Source organism: Prinia subflava, chromosome Z (assembly GCF_021018805.1).
Source record: "Prinia subflava isolate CZ2003 ecotype Zambia chromosome Z, Cam_Psub_1.2, whole genome shotgun sequence".
Taxonomy (NCBI): domain Eukaryota; kingdom Metazoa; phylum Chordata; class Aves; order Passeriformes; family Cisticolidae; genus Prinia; species Prinia subflava.
The window spans coordinates 72413173-72435950 of NC_086283.1; the positions used below are offsets into that span (position 1 = coordinate 72413173).

Here is a 22778-nt window from a genome sequence, read left to right on the forward strand (position 1 = left end):
TTTTATAAGTTTTAGTCCGTTTACATATTGGGTTTAATTGTCCAACTATAGCTTCAGGTTATGAAGTTCCATATTCCTTGTTCTCACTCCGCAGCCCTCCATTGTTGATGCTTTTTGGGCCTGAAACTTGTAACTGTTGTGCTTGGTCTCAAGCTGGCAAAGGATTGTTTTGTCTACCTACTCTATGAAGAGAACTGACTAACACTTAATATGAGGCTTAGAGCTACACAGCTAGGCAGCACAGAAGCTGAAAAATACAAAAGCTAAAGCTTAAGGCATCAATAATAACATCAAGTTGTGGGTTAGATCCATGTATGCATCACTCTAGAGCTGGACTCAAGGATCATTGTGCATCCCTTCCAACTCAGAAGATTCTGCAATTCTGAATGAAGGTGTGTTGAGTATGGCATGACAGCAGTTTCTGAGTTATGGAGATGTATGGAATGGCAGTGAATTGCAGCCACTGAAAAATACTGAAGTCCTCCAGTTCATCGATCTATGGAGTATTCCAGACTTTCTAATTACTTCTCTGTTTACCAGAAGTGTGATAATAGCAGAATATTTTTATATTGTATAACAGAGAATGTGGAAATTAAATTGGAGAAACGGGAACAGATCTGTTTTTATTATGGAATTTTAACTCATGATGTGTTTGGGTGCTATTTTCTAGTGGAGTGGATAGACTCAACCACTAAACATGCAACTAACATTTCAAGTACAGATGTGAGCATAACTTATGTTTCTATATTCCTACCACCCAGCTGATTGATACTTGGAGATGTATTCCGAAGTAAGCTACTAAGCTACTAAGTACTACAGCTTTTCCCATTCTTTCTGATAGCAGAAAGATGACCTCACAGAAATGGTTTGTGTAACTTCAAAGCCATATGTGGAGATGTTTGAGGATGTACTGGGGAAATGGTACAGAGAGGGAGGTAATGGTAAACCTGAACAAAGCTTGAGGGAGGCATTGAGAGAGATGATTATATAGGCTGGAGCTTGCAGACTAGGAAAGAAAGAAAGGGATTTGTGGCATTGTGGACCAAGTCTCAAGGAGGGAACTTTGTTGCAGATTCCAGTATTGTGAGACAGTTCACTTGAAACATCTGTTTTTAAAATCCTAATGTTGAAGAGGTGGAATATTCTGAAAACATGCTGAAGCACATCTGTCTGAATCTATTGTTTTGTGATTTGTTTACTGTCCACAGTGTAAACCTACAGACTAACACTAAGAAATTGCCTCAGCACCTTCTGAGAGGAGACATCAGAGCTTGTTCCCTGTATTCCCAAGTAGCTGTCCGTCAGCTATGGAGGGCCATGTTGCATCTCCCCACTTGGCAGACTGACCATGTATTTTTAACAAGGCTGTGGCAAACACTGCAGGGAGTGCTGCATGTGGGCTGTCAACTCCAGTGAGTTGGACAGGGCTCAGTATTCCTGTGACCATGCCTTGTGCACACATCCTGCATAGGAGGTAGTTGATGTATGCTCAGCCCTCAGTAGAGTGTTGCATCTGTTGTTTTGCTGTATCTCTGCTTCTGTTAGTGTCACCTGTGTGCATTTTATTACTCTCCCTTTGTGTAGGTCCAAATTGTCCTTTTTTAGTCGTTTCTCTTTTCTTGAGTTAACTTCAGCACTGTGATTTTCCATTTTGCAGAAAAAATGCAACTAATAAAATGCAAGCAAATAATGGCCTTAAGTCTGCAAATTCAGTGATAACTCCTCTCCTACCTGAATTGCAGGTACTTTAAGGTGTTAGAGTGACTAGTCTGCTCTGCCAAATGGAAAAACGATTGCCAGGTTACATCCTCGGATAGTAAGTGTAGTAAGTGTGGAGTCATAGAATGGTTTGGGTTGGAAGGGACTTAGGGATTGTCTACTTGCAAGTCTTCGTCAATGGCCTGGATTGCCAACCATCAGATCAAGTTGCTGAGGTCCCATTCAGCCTGGCCTTGAACACTTCCAGGGATGGAGCATCCAGAGCTTCTCTGGGCAACCCATTCCAGTCCCTCACTATCCTCTGGGTAAAGAGATTTTTCGTGACATCTAATTTAAAACTTGCTTCTTTCAGCTTAAAACCATTGCTCCTTGTCACCTATCACCCCACATAAAAAATTACTCTCCTCTTTTTTGTAAGCCCCCTATTAAGTTCTGGAGGGCTGCAGTGAGGTCTTCCTAGAGCTTTCTCTTCTCCAAGCTAAAGAACCATAACTGTCTCAGTATGTCTTCACAGGAGAGGTGCTCCAGCCCTCTGATCATATTCATGGCCTTCCTGTGGAGCTGCTCTGACAGATCCACATATTTCTTGTGCTGGGAATTCCATAACTGGATGCAGTACTTGAGGTAGGGTCTCACCTGGGCAGAGTAGAGGGGGAGAATCCCTTCCCTTGACCTTCTAGTCATACCTCTTTGGAGCCAGTTCCTTCAGGAACCTGGATTCCAGATCATCAAACCCCTTTGACTTGTGCCTATTCAGTTTCATCAAGTAGTCTCAAACTTGCTTTTTGCTTACAGTGGTAGAGGCTTTGCTTCTCCAAACCCCCACCTAGAGATTCAGTAACTCGAGAGATGTGAGAAGCCAGACTGTCATTGAAGACTGAGGTGAAGAACTTCTAGAGCTCCTCACCCTTCTCCATATCCATTGCCCCCAGCTGTCCATTATTGCTTGTCAGGGAGGTACATTCTCCTTGGCCTTTCTTTTCTGACGCCATATACTTACAGAGCCCCTTCTGGTAACACTTTGCATCTGTTGCCAAAGCCTCTTTCTTTTCTGCCTTAGTATTCCTAAATCCATCTCTACAAACATCCAGACCATATCTGTGTAGTCTTCCCTAATTCTACTGGCTATGCATTTCTTTCTTACTCCTCAGTTTGAGGATCCTTATTAAGCCATACTAGTTTCCAGCTAGCTTGCACAACTTTATTTCTCACACATGGGGATGGAGTATCCTCAAAAAGCTACCAGTGCTGGTGAGATCCTCTGTCCCTAAGGACAGTTTCTGAGGGAGTCTCATCCACTTAGTCTTTTAACAGCTGGAAGTCCATCATTCTAAACACCAGGGTCACTTGTGACTCTGCTGTTTGTCAAGCCCGCTTTCCTTTAGATCAGTGATTTAACCAGGGCAAGGTCACTACAGCCAAGGCTGCCTCCAGTCTCAATCTTTCTAATGAGCTCTGGTGACCACTAGAGTCCAGATCCATTAACACTGCTTCTCTGGTTGGTTTGTCCAATACAGGGATCAGGAAGTTTTCCTTAGTGTGCTCCAGGAGTCTTCTGGACTGCTTGCTGTACCACTTGCCCAGCAGATATGCAGGCTGATATCCCCCACCAGGATGAGACCCTGCAAGCACAATGATTTTTCTATCTGAAGCAAGAAGTCCTGTCAACAGGCTTGCCAGGATCAGGCAGCCTGTGATGGACCCCAGCCACGAGGTGTCCCACACTGATGCTGTCCTTCATTTTTCAAGAACCCACAGGCTCTTGAGCTATTTGTGGCTATTCCTCAAAAGCAGCTCTTCACAATCTATCAATTCCTTAACACAGAGCACACAGCACATCTGCCCCTGCTTCCCAGCCTCTCTCTTCTGAGAAGGTTGGAGCTGTGTGATTCCTCCCACCAAGTTTCTGTGAGAGCAGCTAGATTATAGACTTTGAATTGCACCATTCTGGTACACTCGAGGAATGTTTGTTACCCATGCTGCCCATACTGGTGTAGAAGCACTTAAGATGGATTATCAACCTCTTCACCTTTTGAGAAGAAACCTCCTTAGTTAATTTGGGTCAATTTACTGTTGTCTCTGCACCTTCCTTAAGTGCTGGTGTTTTCTGGTTCCTCTCTGACACACAGAAATACATCCTCTTCCTCATCAAATCTAGTTTAAAACTCTACTAAAGGTGCCTGTGTTCAGACTTCTGTGTATGAAGTGCCTGGCTCAGGGATTTGGAGTGCCTGAGATTCAATAAATAATAGCAATCTCATTGCAGGATATAAGCAATTCATTTATTTGTTATGGTTAGAATTTCCCATGGTCCTGCTTAATCACCTCATCAGTCATGAAGTGATCAATGGTAAGTGAAAATAGATGATGTGCCAAGTCAACCAAATATAACTCGGAGAATGACATCTTTAGCACTGTGACAGTGTTAGTCTGAAGTCAAACCATTTTTACTGGAAGAAGGGAGTGAAAGTAGGACATAACACTTATTTTTATACAGTTACTGTTTACTCAGTGATATGTATTTTTTTAAGGCTTAAAAATTAGTTTCAGTGCAAGGAATTAAAATATTTCAATAAATACTTGTTACCTTTCCTTATCTAGATAAATGGCCAAATCCTTTATGGAAGGACTCATCAGAATGCTTCTTCAATAATCAAATGTGCACCATCTAAAGTTAAAGTAATCTTCATCAGGTAAGTTCTGGTTAAAAGTTTGACTGAAAAGGTTTGCATTTTAATGTGCTCAAGTTTCACACAGTGTTTGTTATTTTTAATATTGATAGCATAGATGTGCTTTTGAATGGAATCTTCCTACTTGTTAAATATGTCATGGAGTTTTCTGTTTTGATATTTGTATTGTGAGTGCCAGAAATTAAGAACCAAACTTAAACTTGTCCTAAGAAATATGGAGTGGTACTATTGCCTTCTTACTACATTCGTTAACTGAATATATTGCAGAAACAAAGATGCAGTAAATCAGATGGCTGTTTGCCCTGCAAAGTCAGTAGAGGCTTCACAGTGTACTTCAGGGACACTTCAACATCAAGAGGTAAAGTGAATATTTGTTTTTCTTATTTGACCTGAATACTGGCATTGTTCTGGACAGAGGAGGACCCTGTCTGCTTAGGAAATACATTTAACAGGGAAGAAACCCATACAAAAAAAGTGAAATTTTAGTAAAGTTGCTATATTTAGTACAGCTCTGATCAATTTTGATTCATTTTATATTCTACTATACTATGAAGTAAACTAATATTCCCATCAATAGGCTTTTAGAAGTTTAGGTAAACTAGAATATGAGCAGATTCACTTTAAATGTGTGCAAACTACTTTATTTTGGTGCAAAATGTTGGACATAGTCACTTACAGTTGCATTTTCTTTTCTCTTAGATTGATATGAGTGTTGCAAACCCAAGTGCATTTTCTTATTTGAGTTCATGTAAAAACATTCAGTATGTGGAACTTCCTAAGGTATGTACTGAATTTACATCAGTCACATTTTTATTCAGTAGCCATTCAATTTTGTAGTGCTGTCCCTCTTATGGCAAACAGTCTCCTAGTTACTAGAAGTCAGAAAAGAGATTACTAGAGATCTACTCTTCCTGTTTGGGAAGGGACAAAAGTTTTCCTCACAGAAGGACTGGTTTTGATTTGTCAATTGCTTGTTATCTCTGGAAGAAGTATTCTTTGTTCTATTTGTTGAACTTTCTATAACCATCTACTGATGGTTCCTCAGATACAATCAATGCCCTAATTGCTCAAAGTAAAAACTAAATCACAATTTACTTTGTAAGTTTCAAAGGAGTGGGTTTGCATTTAGAAGTGTCTCAGATTTATCTTGGTAGTCAGTATACTGTTTGTAGGTTGGCAGAATCTATTCCTGAATTAGCTTAAAAAAATATCAGTGCATTGCGAAACCTCAGACTTGATCTGTCAGCTGGCTTCACTAGTCATTAGTGATTGTATTCTAACATTTTTATGTCACAGTACTAAACCAGTTGTATTTTTCTGTTGCCTCAGGATCAAGGAGGCTTTGGAATTGCCATTAGTGAAGAAGACACAACTAATGGAGTAGTTATTAAAAGCTTAACAGATCATGGTGCAGCTGCAAAGGTGTGAGAACATTTAAAATCTGATTAATGAATGTTTGAATGAAGAATGTTTTTTGGAATAGCATCGTTCATATTTTTTATTTTATGTTTTTTCAGGATGGACGTATCAAAGTTGGAGACATGATTCTGGCAGTGGATGATGAAATTGTTGTGGGATATCCTGTAGAAAAGGTGCTTCTGAAATGTTAGGAATATTACAGAAAGCACACTGCTTAATGTAGGAGGTGATTGTGTCTTAAACTAGTGGGTTTCTCATGACTATACCTAATTTTCAAAGCTGGCTAAAAAACCAAAGATCTGCAGGCATGTCTGGATAAATAAACTGCAAAACAATCTAAAGCCTAAATTTACCGCTCAACTGTTACTTTACATTAATGCACTACATGAATCCTCCTCTCTCTGCTTCGAATGTGATTTTATTTTCGCTGTGGTTCAGACCTGATGACTGGGAGACATTTAGTAATGGGATAAAAGCCATGAACTATTGCACAATAATGGCTCTCTGTAGCTATTCCACTTGGAAAGTATTAGAACCAGTAAAACTAATATGCATAAATTTACACAAGTGAGTTGTATCAGTGTAAATCAAGTCATAAGCTGTGCTCATCCGTGGGAACTGTCTGCAGTAACAGCCTCATTATATTCCAAGCATAGTATTTAAAACCTTTGGAGAAAAATATCTCCATTCCTAAATAACAAGATTTATTTCTAGCTTCTAGCTCTGCAAACTCAGGTTCTGTAGTAAATCAAGGAGGCCTTTTTTTCTAGCACCTGCCTTGCTACCAAGAAAAGCGATTCTTTAGGCATGAGTAGATTACTTTCTGTTTGTTAAAGGGCAATTAGGAGAGCATCAATCTTACTCTTTGATGTACTACTTTCTCTGAGGCAGTAAATAAGTAAGAGATAGTGAAGTTGCCTGTAAGGAGGTAGAGGTAGGTAAACTTTGTAAGAACAGAGATTGAGTAAGTAATTTCTGAAAATATTTCTACTGAAATGTAAAGTCTCAAGAGGAGTAGGTGTCTTTTCTGTAAGATGGCAATTGATTTTGAAGAGTTTTCAGTATCTCTTTGAACTAGATTTTTTTGTTACACCCTGGTATCCTCTCCTTTCTATATTTCAGGTCTATTTTTCAGGTTTTTCTTCCAGACTGACTGTTGCACATTTCTTTAGTTCAGTAGATATTTTGGCATTGATTTCTGTGAGATAAGAATTGGGCTCCACCTAGCATTAAAAGGCAATATTTCTGTTTCTCTAATAATTGCTATAAAATTTGGTGTTTTATCTAGAGAAGCCATTGAAAAACTGCAGTATTCTCATCTGGTATAGTTTGGCAAAATTTCATGGAAAAAGGTTTCTTAGAAAAAACATAATTATTATTATTTGTTCCTTATGAGAAAAACTGCAGGATTGTGACTAGTAGCTCCAGTTTGCAGAACTGTTATTCTGCTTTATTTTTGGTTTGCAACTGGACAATCTGGTTACAATTTTCATAGGCTTTTCTCTTAATCATTCAGTTTATTAGTCTTCTGAAGACATCCAAATCTGTGGTGAGGCTTACAATCAACCCAGCAGAGACAGATAACCTGTCTACGGCACCAGCCCCTCCCAGCACTGTCCCAGCAGAGAAGAAGAGTATGCAACTACCAGCAGCTGTCCCGACTTCCAGCTCACCAGAACCAGAAGCAGTCAAAAGTAATGTTTTCCTTGTGTGTCTGTATTCACTGGGGTTGTAGCATAAAAACAAAGACCTAGCTTGTAAGTTTTCCCTTTTGGTATGCAGTGAGCTGTGTTCTGCATTTTCTCATATTTTTAATTACATATTTATATAAATACAGCATTGTGCCCCCATACTGAAGACCTACCTCTTGCCTTCCTGTTGTGGAGGCAGGAGAATGAAAGGATTTTCTGCTCTATCTCAGACATGCAGCAGGTGCCTCTGTTGTGGTTGTCTAGAACTAAGTGAAAGGTATTCCTTTAAATGAAAAGTCATGTCATTTTTTGTGGAAAAAGAAGATGGTTGATTGTCTTGCCATTTACGAGTAGCCATGTTTGCCTCTTCTCCTTCAGAGTGGAGAGTAAAGATATTTCTGATGGATGATAGTTATTGATTCAGCAACACACTTCTAAGTTAACAATAGCTCAAGTAATGCACACATCATATAGATTTTTAAATTAAATTCTATCCTAAATAGAATAGGTTGTGTACAATATTTGCTTTGACTGTCCAGACTATAGTCCAGGTACTTGATGGCGTAAAAACTACAGTAAGCATTGCATAAAATATAGGATAGTACTTCTCTGAGGAGGAGGGAGAATTGGCAGCAACATTTTCTGTGATCAGCTGTTCAACTATTGCTGTACAGCCTTCAGTGAACTCTGAAAAATGCTTTTTAAAGGTCACTTCCATAATACTGAACTCGATTACTGTAACCAGGATGTTTTATTGTTGTTTTAGACACAAGCAGGTCTTCAACTCCAGCCATGTTAACCTCTGACCCAGCTACTTGTCCCATCATTCCTGGATGTGAAACAACCATTGATATCTCCAAAGGGCGGACTGGTCTTGGTCTGAGCATTGTTGGAGGAGCAGACACTTTGCTGGTTGGTTGGAAAAATATGTCACTATATGTTATGTCACTCAAGTGAAATAACAACAATAAAATTAAAGTCTGACAGAAGAGATTTTTTCATTTGTTTCTATAGCATTTATAGAAAGATAAAATATGAAAGAAAAATAAGAGGAAAACCCTTTCTAAAATTAAAAGTATAAATGAGCTTCTTAAATGTTTTGGTAATTAGTTCATCATGCATCTGACTTTCATTCCATCTGACTTGTTATTGATGAATTATAGTAACAATTTTCAGTTACTTTTGGTTCAAAATGGCACCTGTTCTTTCAACATGCAATTTTGTTGTTGTTTTTGTTGACAGGGAGCAATCATTATCCATGAAGTATATGAAGAAGGAGCAGCATCTAAAGATGGACGACTGTGGGCTGGTGATCAGATACTGGAGGTATGGTGATTTCTTTGGTTGCTTTTGCTTTCATTGCTATCTAAGCCTGTTGTATTTGTCTGCTGGAAGGTACTGCATAATTTACCATTGTATGCTTTCATTGCAGGTGAATGGAATTGACCTCAGGAATGCCACACATGATGAAGCCATTAATGTCCTGCGACAGACACCGCAAAAAGTTCGTCTGACTGTGTACAGAGACGAAGCCCAGTACAAGGAGGAAGACATGTATGATGTGCTGAATATAGAGCTCCAGAAGAAGCCTGGTAAAGGCCTTGGGCTGAGTATTGTTGGGAAAAGGTATGTAGTGTACCTGGAGATTCAGTGTCTGGGACTTGCTTATCATGTTTCTTTTGTGGTCTGGTGCTCAGATCCAGTGGGCTTGAAGGCCAGACATCTTAGTTTTGTGCTTAAGCTAACCAGCCTTCCCTAGAGGAGCTAAGCCAGTGTTACTCAACAGAAAAAAGTGACAATGTTTATTGTGTTCCCAATAGCAAGCCATAAACATGACTGTCAAACAATACTGTAATATAAAATTCCTGTGTGTATTTGCAGAAATGACACAGGTGTGTTTGTGTCAGACATTGTCAAAGGAGGAATAGCAGATACAGATGGGAGATTGATGCAAGGAGACCAGATATTGACAGTGAATGGAGAAGATGTCCGAAACGCTAACCAGGAGGCTGTTGCAGCTTTGCTAAAGGTATTGGGGAAAGAGAAGATGGATAAGTGTGAAAAATTGAGATCCAGATTTTTTTAAAGCTTTAACTTTCTTCAGACTGAGATCAGACTGTTACTGGGATGTTAGTGAGATTAGCTGGGGATCCAAATTTAAGCTTCCTGAAATCTAGAACATTCAGATTTTGACACTTTGCCTGATAAAACTGGGAGTAGTGGTGGTGCAGAAGCCCACGTGTTTATGAACATAGGGCTTATAGAAGACCTCTATAGAGTAGCGTTGCCTAGAACACCCAAAAACTTGACACTGTATTTTGTCGAACAAACTAATAACTGGTTAGCTGTCTCACATTTTCAGAAAGATCTGCAGAACTGACTTCAAATGATGGAGAGTTCAGCAGAGTTGTGCTAAAAGTGACTGCTTTCATAGTTTGTTTACAAGGGTCTGCAGTGATAGACAAGAGGGTATGGTTTTAAATGAAAGAGTAAGTTTAGATTAATTGTTAGGCAGAAATTGTTTAATGTGAGGATGGTGAGGCACTGGAATGGGATGTCCAGAGAAGGTGTGGATGCCCCATCCCAGAAAGTTTACAAGGCCAGGCCAGATGGGGCTCTGAGTAACCTGATCTACTAGGAGATGGTAATCTTTTTTTTCATTATATATGTTTTGTGCCACCTTACATCCATTAAATACTGTAATGCATTTTTCAGTGACCAAGCATTTGGTATAAGAAATTGCTTTCTCAGAGTTTACTGTAGTAACTCCCTGCAGCTCTTGGAGCCAACCTAGTCTTGTAAATTTTTTGTTTCTGATATCCTTTCCCTGTTTCCAAATCAGAATGAAGTCAGATATACAGTATTTCCAGTAGTCTGGCTGGAAGTTCAGCTGGTCAACCAGCTTGTCTGTTTTTCAGTCCAGAGTTTTGAGACATACTGCATAGTAAGGATTCCACTGAGTCAGCATTTTCAATGGAAAACCATTTCACTGGAAAAAGTTTAACAGACACTAATTATAGCTGTCTCTTGGATACATAGGCATGTGGTCATGCTTCTTAACACTCACATTCGAAGGTATATTTTTCCAGATCTTGAACAGGTCCTTGAAGTTTTGGATTTATTGGGGAGCAGGGGTCTTGGGGGAGAGTAGTGGTCAGAAAGGGAGATAGGAGGACTTCTATATTTACAGCATGTGCCCATGGTTGAGAATACCAGAACAGGATCTATGTTGTGACAGTGAATTTGTTAGTATACTCTTCTTTAGTTATAGCACTTTTCCATTCTTGCATGATAGTTTTTTGATTTTATTTAAGAACACAGCATTTCTTCTTTCTGTACATCTGCTCTGAATAAAAATGTCTGTTCATGTGGGAAGTTTCTTTCATTTTGACAAGCATTTGGAGTATCTAATTGAAGATTCTTGGTTTTCACTTAACAAATGTATATTCAAGTTTTAAGTACTTCTTCATTGCTCAGTAGTACTTGTAGTTAATTTTCATAGCCCTGAGAAATGAGCTTTTAAAATACCCTACACAGGTTAATAATTGTGTTGTTCACGTAGTACAAGTGGAGTAAAACATGGTAACTCATGTGTAGGCAGTCACTGTTTCCTGTTCAGGTATCTATTCAGTTTTCATTCATGAGAGCAGGATCTAGGAATGAATTGTCTTGAACTGCCTAAAATGTATTTTGCTAGAAAATTATTTTACAGTCTTTGGAAAATTCCCATGTATTTTGAGTAGAATGAGCCAGATAGAATGTGTCATCAGTGTGAGAATTCTGCTTGTTCTTGCAGTGTTTCTTTTGAAGTATCCCCTAAAGTATGTGAAAAGACTATCAGCGTTTCTCGTCACTAGACTTAATGGATCTATCAAATGGAAGAATTTAGGAAGAGAGAGAAAGGTGTAATAGAACTAAATGAGAATTGATTTATTCACAAGTTCCATTGGAAAGTATTACCTCCTACTTTCACACATACTTTTAAATCTCACTTGTGGGTTTGTCTATTGTGAGGATGTGGTAATTTTAGTTATGTATTTCCTCATTTTTCCACTTTCAGTAAGAGTTGTCCATATGGTTTAATACAACTAAATTCATATAAGCAAAGAAGAATGATTTTGCCTAAGCTTTGATCAAGTCTTTTCCAGGACATTGAGAAGTCAACATTATTTATAAAATAAAAAAGTGACTTAGTAATAAATCTTTTTTAGTGTCACCTCTAAAAGAAATAGCAACAGGATATGAGGTATTGAAACCTTGTTTGAATGGATATGTCTGGCTGGTTTTGATGTATTGGCCTATTACTGTGGATTTTTCTGACAAATGCATGAATCTCTCTTAGGATAATAAAGTTAAAACATGATAAATAAAGGCTACCTCATGTATTAATAAATTCTTGAATGCAGAAGTTTACACTGACAACTTCCCTGTGAAAGAAAACATCTAAATAGCAACTAAACTGAGATTCCTGTACATTACAGATTGATGTCTTCTCTTGACACTACTTGCATTATGTTGAAAGTCTAATTTTCTTAGCTTTGTGATTATAAATTTTCTGGGTTTTTTCAAAATAATGTCTTGATTTTGAAATATTTAATTGCAGGGTGAATTTTCTCCTGACGCATGCATTTTATGTAGACATGTGTCTACATAACATGTCTACATAACATGTGTCTACTACTACTCAACAGTGTAGTTAAAAACTTAAAGGCTAGTGAAACAACTTTCCAATGTGCAGTCAGTCCATATCATCCAGCTTATTGCTGGAAGTCAGATGCAGAAGGTTCAATTAAACTAAAGACATTTAGGAAATTTTCTGCCCAAAATTTCTTACTTAAATTGTGTCTGTGCAGAGTAACAGATAATTTCAAAAGTGTAAGAGAGATTATTAACTACCAGTTTAATACCATGTTCTCAGTCATATCAAGAGAAATAACGATTAAGACTTTGAGGTGTTACACTGTTTTTAGTTTTTATTGTAAAAATTGTATGTTGACATTGCAGTTCAGAAGCTATTCCTTATTAAGTGCACTGTAATAGAATTAATCCTCTTGTGTGATTTTCATGTCTGCATTGTAATACTGATTAATACAGTATAAAAAAAATTATCCTGCTAAGGATACTGAGTATCGTGTTTTACTTTGTGTGTGTTACTAGTCCTGCCATGAACTCTCTCTGCAAAGTGCTCATTTCAGGATTGCTAGTCCATCATTCTACCTTCGATCCGTGATTTTTTTCTTCTTCCACTTCCTAGAAAGTCACTTAAATATTGTAGGTTTTAGTCTTGTAGACAGAAGACATTTGTTACAAGTAACTATTTCTTTAGTGTTCCTTAGGTACAGTAAGACTAGAGGTTGGAAGAATAAAAGCTGGACCATTTCACTCTGAGAGGAGAACATCCCAGAGTAGCCAGGTAGGTAACTATAAAACTGCTTAGTTTAAGAGAAATAATGTTAAATAATGAAAGCAAATAGAAAAATATTGGTTTTATTATGACAATTACTCTTCACATACCTGATCCAAGATGTAAAAGTCTTGCAGCTTTTCAGTAGCCATTTTATATGTTCAGTTTAGCAAATTATATCTGTTAAACACAGAATCTAGCTAAAAATATAATCAAGAAATTACTTTGCTCCAGGTTCCAGCCTGGAATCATGGAGAACTCCAATTCTCATCAATACCAGAAGAAGCTAGAGTCAACTTCAAACCCCCTAGCTGCTTATAGAATAGTTCGCATGCAGTGGAGCATTGCTTCAGTAAGCATAGGGAATTTCTTCATTCCTTGCATGTTCTTACTGTAACCTGGCCTGCCAGAAGCAGGAAACCTTTGCTCTTTCCATCAGACTTCTCTTACTTATTTTATTGTTGGTCTGATTGTCATGACCTCACATCAATTTCTGCACTTGAAAGTATCTTCCATGGTGTAGCAGCTTACACTGTGATTCTTTCCAGTAGGAGCTTCAGTTCTGAAAGCTCACAAATTACCTTAAGAACTTCCTTTTCTTGTGAACTGGTGATGAAAATTATCAAGTATTAAATATAAATAGTTTTAAGACAATTAAAATTCTAGTAAGCAGTTTAGGACTAGATAAGACTGATATTTTAGGCTCTCTTCAGAATTAGTGTTGCTAAACAATCTGAAAACGTGCAGACTTTGGCTGGTCTTATTCTAATATGAAGTTCACAGTGTTGAATGTTTTAAAGAGTGTGTCACAGTCAGTGAACTATTCTCTCTAGAAACCATGTTCCTTTATTTGCCCTTCAAGTAGAAAGTGAAAGTCTTTCTGGAAATTGTGCAGGTTGAGTTGAATGTAGAGCCTAATCTTAGTTGTAGCTGATGCAGAAGGTGAACATTTGAGAGCCCACACGAGGATGTGATGAGATCTGTCTTTTGTATTCTGTCTTTACTGTGGCACTTGTGGCTAACTTGCATTTGAGGATCTCTATAAGATGCAGATACCAGGACCTTCTGTTGGGCTCTTGGAAGAAGTACTTCAAAGCTTTGTATGGGGTTGTAGAAGTACTATCTCTGTTGGTCTTCTGATGCATCAAAAAAGAGCCATCTACAGTGACCAAAAAGTTTGTGCAGTTCTCTGACTCAGTTTTAACTGGGCATAGAAAAAATAAAATACTGCAAAAAATAAACTGAATATAATGACTTACAGTTTTACTTTTAGTAGCTGGGTCAATGAAGCTCCTCTCTAATCTCACTCTAACATTGTGTGTAGGTCAGTGAAGGAAGTGGCAGTCTTTCATCGTTCACTTTCCCAGTTTCTGGGTCCAGTGCACCTGAGGTCTTTGAAAGTGGCCTAAAGAAAAATATCAGTAAGTTGGAGAGTTTTTTGGTGCTCAGTATTTTATACATGTGAACTGGTAGCTGAGATCTTTCTGTTAAAATGTTATAACTATGTGATGTATGCCTCAAATTGGTTCCTTAGTTAGTAAAACGCTGTAGAAGCAGTTACTTACTGCTCAGTACATCGTATATATATTGTAGTAACGTTTTATAAAAGAAAATAGCAACTTCTTATGTCAGCAGTTTAGATATTGACAACCTAAACTAAGCCATAATTTTGTATTTAATCTAAATACATCAAATGACAAGCTGTCTTATTCATAGGAATTCAGATATGTGCGGAATAGCTGTTTCATTCTTAAATTTAGAACAGTTATTTCTGATCAAAGTACTGCTAGAAAATAAAGTTTTTCTTCTATTGTATTTGAGCCTTCTTAGCAGTCTTATTCCAAAAGTTATGTAAATTGAGAAAATGGTTGATTCCTTCACCTATTCTAGAAGTATTTAAATCTGATTATTGTACTGATAGCTATCAAAATCAGATGTATATAACGAACAAACAGAAAGTTAGAATCATCCTAGTGATTTGGATAACTTTATTGAAAAAGTTTTCTAGGAATGCTAGTTTAACTTTTTATTTTTAATTTATTTTAATTCTTTTGACAGCAGCTTCTGAAATACAGGGACTAAGAACAGTTGAAATAAAAAAGGTAAGTTATAGCATGCAGTGGCATATATCAGGTATAGGTTTTGTCGATGTTGTCAGTAGGTGTCTGTACAGAATGAAAGACGTCTAGGTCTATTAATTGTTTTAGGAAAGGAACAGGAAATAAATTTGTCTATCTTTCCAGTTCAGGACTATACAATCTCCACTACCTATATTTTTATGTAAAGTAGTGTGACTTATGTTACCATGTTTTGTGATTTTTGTTGAAAGCAAAAGACAGAAGAGATACAGGGACCTAGTTTTATTGTTACCAGATTGAGTTAAATGCAGACTCTATTTTGGTCAAGTCAAGGGAATTGTAACAAAATTGGGGAAGTATTTTTGGTATTTCGTACTTCTTTGGTATTTGATATTTTTCTTCACACATACTTTTAATGAGTAGGTTCTTGCATGACAGCTGCTAGGTTTTCAAGTGTGAAATTCAGTTACCTTGGTTATGCATGTGAGCTTAGTCAAAAACTGCATATTATTTTCAAAAATATTTATTTGTCTTTGCTTGGCATCTAGTTCACTTGATTACATGGATTGTACTCAGCCATTCTCTTTTTAAAGTAGAATCTGAAAATACCAATGTGCCATAGCAGTTTTTACAGTGATGTATTTGGGTGTGGTGCAGTGGTAAACAGCTGATTTTGCTCTTCAACATTTGGGCACTTGGGGAAGCATAAAAATTAATTCTAATCTTCAGGAGATTCATAACAGGATATTCATATAGACAGTACTAAGGACAGCAATCCCATCTCATTAGTTTTCCTTGCTCAGACCTCTGTGCTGGCATTAAGAGTCAGGTGTTGAATTCTGTATTTATTTAGTTTGGTTAAGATAAAACAGACAACTAAATCAGCAACTTTTCACTTACCACTGAGAAGAAGAAACATCCATTCTGGTCTCTCTGCTTTCTTGAAGTGATGCAAAGCGTATAAGCTTAAAAACTGGCTTGACACAGGAATTATAATTTGCGTGAAATAGAGGGTTTAGCAATCTTTTGAGGTAAGCCTACAATTCTCTGTGTTTTTCTTTCCAGAAAAATCTAATCTTTTTTTCATTACTGTAACAGAACCCTGCAGATTCACTAGGAGTAAGCATTGCTGGAGGTGTAGGAAGTCCTCTTGGAGATGTTCCTATATTTATTGCCATGATGCACCCGAATGGAGTTGCAGCTCAGACTCAGAAATTAAGAGTAAGTTAATTGTTAAGAAGGCTGTAAAGGCTGCATGAGTAATGCACTGTAAGTACTCTAGACAGGTAGTGAACCAGCAGTTCAGTGATACAGTCATAAGTGCTTCTGGCTGTTGAAAGAATTCTTGCTGTTTTGATTGATGGCAAGGGAACTCAGATTGGTAGCATGGGAAAGTGTAATTGCTGGCATGTGCTAACTTAAGAAAGGAGGTCCTAAAGCAGTCTTGGGTCTTAGAGTTAGTCAGCTTATGCATATTAAAAGCATAGAAAGTGGTTCAGAAGGATGTGTTCTATAAATAAGTGCCACTGCTGAGTGAAATGGTCATTCCTGCAATGTAGGTGTACAGTCTGTTTTATCTCTCGTGTTTCTGGTGTTTAGGATAGAGAGAATACATTTTAGGCTCTGCATTAGAGTGGGGGATTTTATCTGAAACTGTACTTAAATGCGTGCTGTATCCAGTCTGCATCAAAGGTGGTTGAATTTGACTCAGGTTTCTTGGAAAATGTTATTTCAAGATGCAGTCAAACAGAATCTCTGATGATAATTTGCTACTTCAGTCTGTCTGTCTTCAGGTGACATTCAAAATGCATCTCTGTTTTTTAACGTGTATTTCTAGAGGTTTTGGATCAGTTCTGTAAAGCATCAATACATTTTACACTGATTACACTAAACTGTTGTGATTTGCTAATTCTGATGTTCAATTACCTGCCTTCTTACTGGGTCGTTTTTTAGTTCTGCTGTTGTTGAAAGTGACAAATAAATTTATGGAACTAAGTTAGATTTTTACATTTTCTTCTGTAGGTTGGGGACAGGATTGTTAGCATCTGTGGAACACCTACCGAGGGCATGACTCATTCCCAAGCTGTTAATATCTTAAAAAATGCTTCAGGCACTATTGAGTTGCAGGTAAAAAAATCCTCAGTGACATTTTGAAAATTTTATGAATACTGTTCTGCCAGCTGCTACATTGAACTATTTTAGTGTCAGCATTCTTATATCACTGATTTCCAACCTCTGTTCCTAGGTTGTAGCTGGAGGAGAAGTGAGTGTCATAACTGGTCAGCAGCAGGATCCACCTACGTCCAGTCTTTCATTTGCAGGACTAACCTCGGGTGGCATTTTTCAGGATGATTTAGGGTCAGTAACTATAGAATGTACAGCCTCTGTAGCCTGTTACTTTAGATGATACTCAACCTATAAACCTTACAAATTCTAGCAAATAATGGATGACGTTTTTGGCTTAATCACGATTAACATGTTTGGTATGCATGGGACCTGTGGGCCATAGGTCCTCTAAGGTGTTTTTCATGATGCAATTTGCTGTGCTGCAAACTTTTTGACTGTCTGTAGAGTTGTGATCCGATTTCTTCTACAGCCTCTATTGTTTCACTGAGATTGGGTAGCCAGGATTAATTGATACACCCAGAAATTCTCTTTTCACTGTTGTGTCTGTGTTTCCATAGTGTGCTCTCTAGGGCTGGGTTATCAGGAGTGTCAGATGTTTCTGGTATACAAGATATACTGCTTCTGGTATTCTGCAAGGTGCATTATGTAAACAAGTTTTGCATCAAACTCATAATTCTCATAATTTTTCTTTTAGGAACGGGGAAAGCGAAAAAAGGTTTCTTTAGTCACACAATACCTACTTTGAAAAGTAGAATTCCAAAATTTCTTACTATCAAAGTATATGTAGGGAAATATATGTATAAATGATATGTATAATAAACACATACATACAAATACACAATCATCTATTAGGAGAGAAGCAATTAAACATTAATAGCATAAACCATTTGAGCTAGTTTTAGAAATTACAGGATTTTTAAAGTAGACGTTATGGAATCTGGAGATACTGGCAATGCCTCTCTGCTTCACTAGTAAGCACTGTTGGTGGCACATAGCAGCCATAACTATGCCCTGAGCTCTGTATTTGAAATAGCTACTTTTATATAACATAGGCATTAGGTAGTTTACAGTGTTTTACATTAACTGAAATAGCCAGTTCTTTATTAAAAAAGTATTTGTAGTTATAGTGGAAATGCTTTGGTTGCTTAAAAGACGTAATTTTTTTTTTCCTGAATATTCTATGTGTTAAATCCAAAGTTCAGACAAAATACTCTTTTCCCTTTCTTAGGCCTCCTCAGTACAAGACTATTACTCTGGACAGAGGACCAGATGGCCTTGGCTTTAGTATTGTGGGTGGTTATGGCAGTCCCCACGGAGACTTACCCATTTATGTGAAGACAGTGTTTGCAAAGGTAGGTGGAAATTTGTTCAATCAATCCATTTATTAGTTCACTACAGTTACTGTACTAAATCATGGCCTGAGTTTGCAGTCAAAGGAATGTTACAGTTTCTCACAGCTTTTCCTTTTTAGTGCAAAGGCTGATCAAAATATACTTGCAGCATTTGAAGGCTGTAATCTTCAAAAGATTAAGAATTTCCAAATACAAATAATGAAGCCTATTAGCAGAGTCTTGTCCATCTCTCATCACTGGAATTGTGTAAATACTTCGGGAAAAACCTCCCTTGCCTTATATTTAGGATGTGTTTACTTCAGGTTGTAGAGGGAGTTGTTTTATTGAACTCATACTGGACCTTCAGAGAAGTTCCAATGCTGACCTGAATTTGATAGTTTGGATGGCTCTAGGAAACATCAGAGAGTCAGAGAAAACTGGAATCACGAATGCTAAATTATTCTGGTAAATCAATGGCATGTGTTTTTTACACCACTTGGTGAAAAGTTCTCCAGGTCTTGAAAATATTACTTCTATAATACTAGGGTTTAAATCTTATACTAGCTGGAAAAACAGAGTTAAGGGAACCAAACAATTGTGTAGATCCAATTTCTAGACATGGAACTTTGACCAGGCAGGGCATACTGCAGAATTAGCAGTCTTAACAGTTAGCTCTATTTGTATCCCTGAAAACCAAAGATGTTGCAAGGAGTTTTCTTTTCAGGACTGTGTGTCAGGAAGAAGAAGAAGTACTTGAGTCTGAAATTATTTCTTCTGTCATTCCAGGGTGCAGCAGCAGAAGATGGACGCCTCAAGAGGGGGGATCAAATCATTGCTGTGAATGGGCAGAGTTTAGAAGGGGTGACCCATGAAGAAGCAGTTGCTATTCTGAAAAGGACAAAAGGAGCAGTCACTCTGACTGTATTGTCATGAGCTGTCTGCCTGATGGGTTAGGGCCAATGAGACAATATTGTTTACTTTCCACATAGTAAAGAGAATGGAAATGTTTGTGTAGTCTTGCTCTTTCAGCTTCACAGGACTGCATTACAACACTGAAGAAAAGTAATATTTAAGCATATTTTTGTATACATTGGAAGAACTTCTCTTCCTGTCAAACCACTGTGATGAAGTTATGTTAGCTATGGAAACACATTGATATTTTTCCTCTTAGTAAGTCACCATGAAAAAAAAATGTTTTCATTAATAACCACACAAGAAAACTGAAATGTTTTGTAAGAGACTTTCAGTATTTGAATAATGTTGGAAAATGATAAATTCACCAAGTCAGCAAGGGGGTTGCATGGGTAGCAGTAGTCAGAAAAAAGGAATAAGGTTATTGAAGAAAGAAAGTAATATTAAAAGACACATGTGGAAGATAAGGGGAAAAGTATGTAATCTGGAGTCAGACGGTTAATGGACTAGATGGAACTAGTCTTTGGAACTAGATGATTTTTAAGGTTCCTTTCAACCCAAACTGTTCAATCACCAAATTATTTCACAATGCTCAAGTAGAAGGAACTAGATTGGTGACTTGGGTGGATTATTTTGCTTGTCTTTTTGTGTTTTTACAAACATTTAAATTTCCTAAGTCATGGTGTATCTGAAAAAAACCCTCAAACACTGTGTTTCACTTGGCCTAGGTTTGAGGGTTTCATTATTTTGTCAGTGGTAGGGAGGTATGTTGGTGGTGGTGATGGTGGTTTTGGTTTTTGTTTGTTTGTTTTGTTTGTGGGTTTTGTGGGACTTGTGCTCAGGGCTGAAATATCCATTACTAGTGAAAACTATTCCTGGTGATTGAAAATGTCCAGAAACTGCAGTATTAGAAGAACTAGACTTTTAAAATAGGAATATTTTATAATATATATGAGTGAAAACAACTTTCCTAATACGAAGTGTCTGTGAACAAAGGTTGTCCTCTTCCAGCGTGCAACTACGTACAAGATCATTGCAAACATTTCTGCAAACTGCTTGCATCAGAGATGTTATCAAACCTCTCAGAGCACCTCTGCTTAGCTGCCAGCAGATGTCTGAATATTGGCAGTGTGGAATAAGCTGCTATTAATGATGTTGCTGCCATTATCACTAACAACAAAGGTAGAGAACTCCTTGAACTGAGGAGGCATACAACCAGGGATTGAGGATGGGTAAAGACCTGAAAAAGCCTCACAGTGGAGGTGAGTAGTAAGACAGCAGTGAAGGTTTGCATCAGTAATAAGCAGAAGAGGAGCTTTGACTAGCTACAACTATTATTTTGGGGATATTAATTTTAAAGGCACAGATAAAAGTGTCTAGCAAGTACATTGCAACTGTGGAGCTGTTCGTGGATCAGCAGCGTGGTCAATAGATGCATCCCTTTCTCATCACTAAAACTTTTTCTAAAAACTGCACTCAATGGAACACTTAGCTAATTGTAACCTGCCTGCCTTTGCCTGCCATGCTTTTAGGAATCTGGCACATAAAGCATACTTTTCCCATGATTTATTTTCCTGCAGAAAACTCTAGCTGAGTATTTTGAGAGAGGAAGATACCAGTCAAACTAGTATGCTATTTAGCAGCAGGATGCTTTGTATTAGTTAGCAAAAATTGAATTTTAGCAACAAGGCCACTATCTCAGCTATCATGTAAGAGATATGAGCTGAAAATAAAGCTGAAAATGGCAATGGTTCAGGCCATTATTAGGGGATAACACAGAAGACTAGCATTCATTTTAGTGGGCCACAAAAGCAGTATTAGGAGTGTCTGTCAAAGTATTAACGAATTGATAGCTATGTGTAAGTGAATTAACAAAAAAACCATTCTCTTTGTCTTTATAGCTATTCTAGAAGTTACACTGTGGTAGGCTAAGATGCAATAAACTAGATGGTACCATTACTGGATGCTGCTGTTACTGAATTGCTTTTGTACTTACTCCTTGCATAGAGTGAGAAATGCCTACATTAGAGTATGTAAAGTCACTTTAAATAGTATCTATATTTGTAACAGAAGTAGTGTACAGCTATTTTGTTACTGCTCTTGTGTCACAATGGGGCATTTAAATTAATAAATTCCAAACTGTCACCATGAAGTAAAGTTCTGGGTGTGTTACTGGTTGCTTTATAATGGCATACTTGCATTATTCATTCTGTTGCAAAAGGTTAATTCAAAACAATTTAATAGTTAAAAGAAGTCATTACTCTTGATGTGAACCTGAAAGCATCTGCTAAAAAATGCTAAAAAATGATTTTTTTTTTGAGATTTTATCTTCACTTGTAAACCCTTAGCAAATTCATGAAACTGTGAAGCTGTCTTGCTCTTTTGTAACAGAGAGCATTAATCATTGTTAAAAAAGCATTCCTTCAGGCATGGGATGTGCCATGAGGGACAAAAATAAGGGGCCATGGAGCTTGGAACTCAGAGAACAGGCTCTCCCCCAAGCCCCATGCCAGGAAACTGTTGCATGACCACTGCTTGGTGGCTGCCATTCACTGGGCCATGTAGTAATAAACTTTTCCGGCTTAGTATGTATAGGTTTTTTTATCATTTTGTATTCAATGTAACTTTTCAGTCACAGATATTATTCCTGTAAGATACTAGGTACTGTGGCCCAGTTCTACCAAGTTTTATGGTTTTAATTACATTTTTTCTATGTTACTATGCTACAGGTTAAGAAGGATCTGGCATCTTAAAGGGTCCATCCCATTTTCTGGTCAGATATCCAGCCCTTTCTTTTAACTTTGTTTAATTCTCAGCTATTCATTGCTGAGCGGTAATCAGAGTGGTATTAATGAAAAGAGACTGTCACTTTTTGAAAGCATGGGTCTGGACAAAGGCCAGCCGATTCATAGGAATGCATGTTTCATTTCTTGACAGTGAGCAGATATCTTTGGCATGGCTGCTTTTCTGTTCATTGCTCTGTTAGATTTTATTTCTGGGTTAGCTTTATGGCAGCAGTAGTATTGTTAATTCTCAGCTGGGAGAAGGGTTGGAATTTAATAGCTATTGCTGATCCCCTTTCCTTCACACTGTTCAGTCTCTTTTTATAAGGAGAGGGGAAAAAAAAAAAAAAAAAAAAAAAAAAGCTTTGTATTTTATAGACCTAGAAGAAGAAAAAAGTGTCATCTTTGTTGTTAAGTGTCAAGAAGATATTTTGTTTTGCTGACAGAGACTTGCAAGTAATGTGGAAGTACTTACAACTTTAATAGTGTTTTGCAAAGAAAGCCTTACCTCAAAATGGGAGTGACATTGGAAAAGGGTCATTTGTTAGATTTCTACACACGTTTTTTTCTTGTTTTTAAAAACAAATAGTTTGAAGCATGTAAAATACTCCTGTGTAAAGGGCA

At 37.5% G+C, this 22778-nt stretch overlaps 1 protein-coding gene across 16 annotated transcripts in view; it reads left to right on the forward strand.

Moving 5' to 3' along the window:
• Positions 1–22484, forward strand: part of MPDZ (multiple PDZ domain crumbs cell polarity complex component) — a 95650-nt gene extending 73166 nt beyond the window's left edge. For all 16 annotated transcript variants that reach the window (XM_063423831.1, XM_063423832.1, XM_063423836.1 and 13 more), the window contains 18 exons: positions 4321–4412; positions 4677–4767; positions 5109–5189; positions 5739–5831; positions 5927–6001; positions 7345–7522; positions 8286–8431; positions 8762–8845; positions 8952–9145; positions 9401–9548; positions 12846–12932; positions 14248–14344; positions 14982–15025; positions 16100–16222; positions 17024–17128; positions 17247–17359; positions 18357–18480; positions 19246–22484. In XM_063423831.1, the coding sequence (XP_063279901.1) occupies positions 4321–4412; positions 4677–4767; positions 5109–5189; positions 5739–5831; positions 5927–6001; positions 7345–7522; positions 8286–8431; positions 8762–8845; positions 8952–9145; positions 9401–9548; positions 12846–12932; positions 14248–14344; positions 14982–15025; positions 16100–16222; positions 17024–17128; positions 17247–17359; positions 18357–18480; positions 19246–19392 (2022 nt within the window). In that variant the 3' untranslated portion in view covers positions 19393–22484. The remainder of the gene's footprint in view (positions 1–4320; positions 4413–4676; positions 4768–5108; positions 5190–5738; positions 5832–5926; positions 6002–7344; positions 7523–8285; positions 8432–8761; positions 8846–8951; positions 9146–9400; positions 9549–12845; positions 12933–14247; positions 14345–14981; positions 15026–16099; positions 16223–17023; positions 17129–17246; positions 17360–18356; positions 18481–19245) is intronic.
• The last annotated feature ends 294 nt before the right edge of the window (positions 22485–22778 follow it).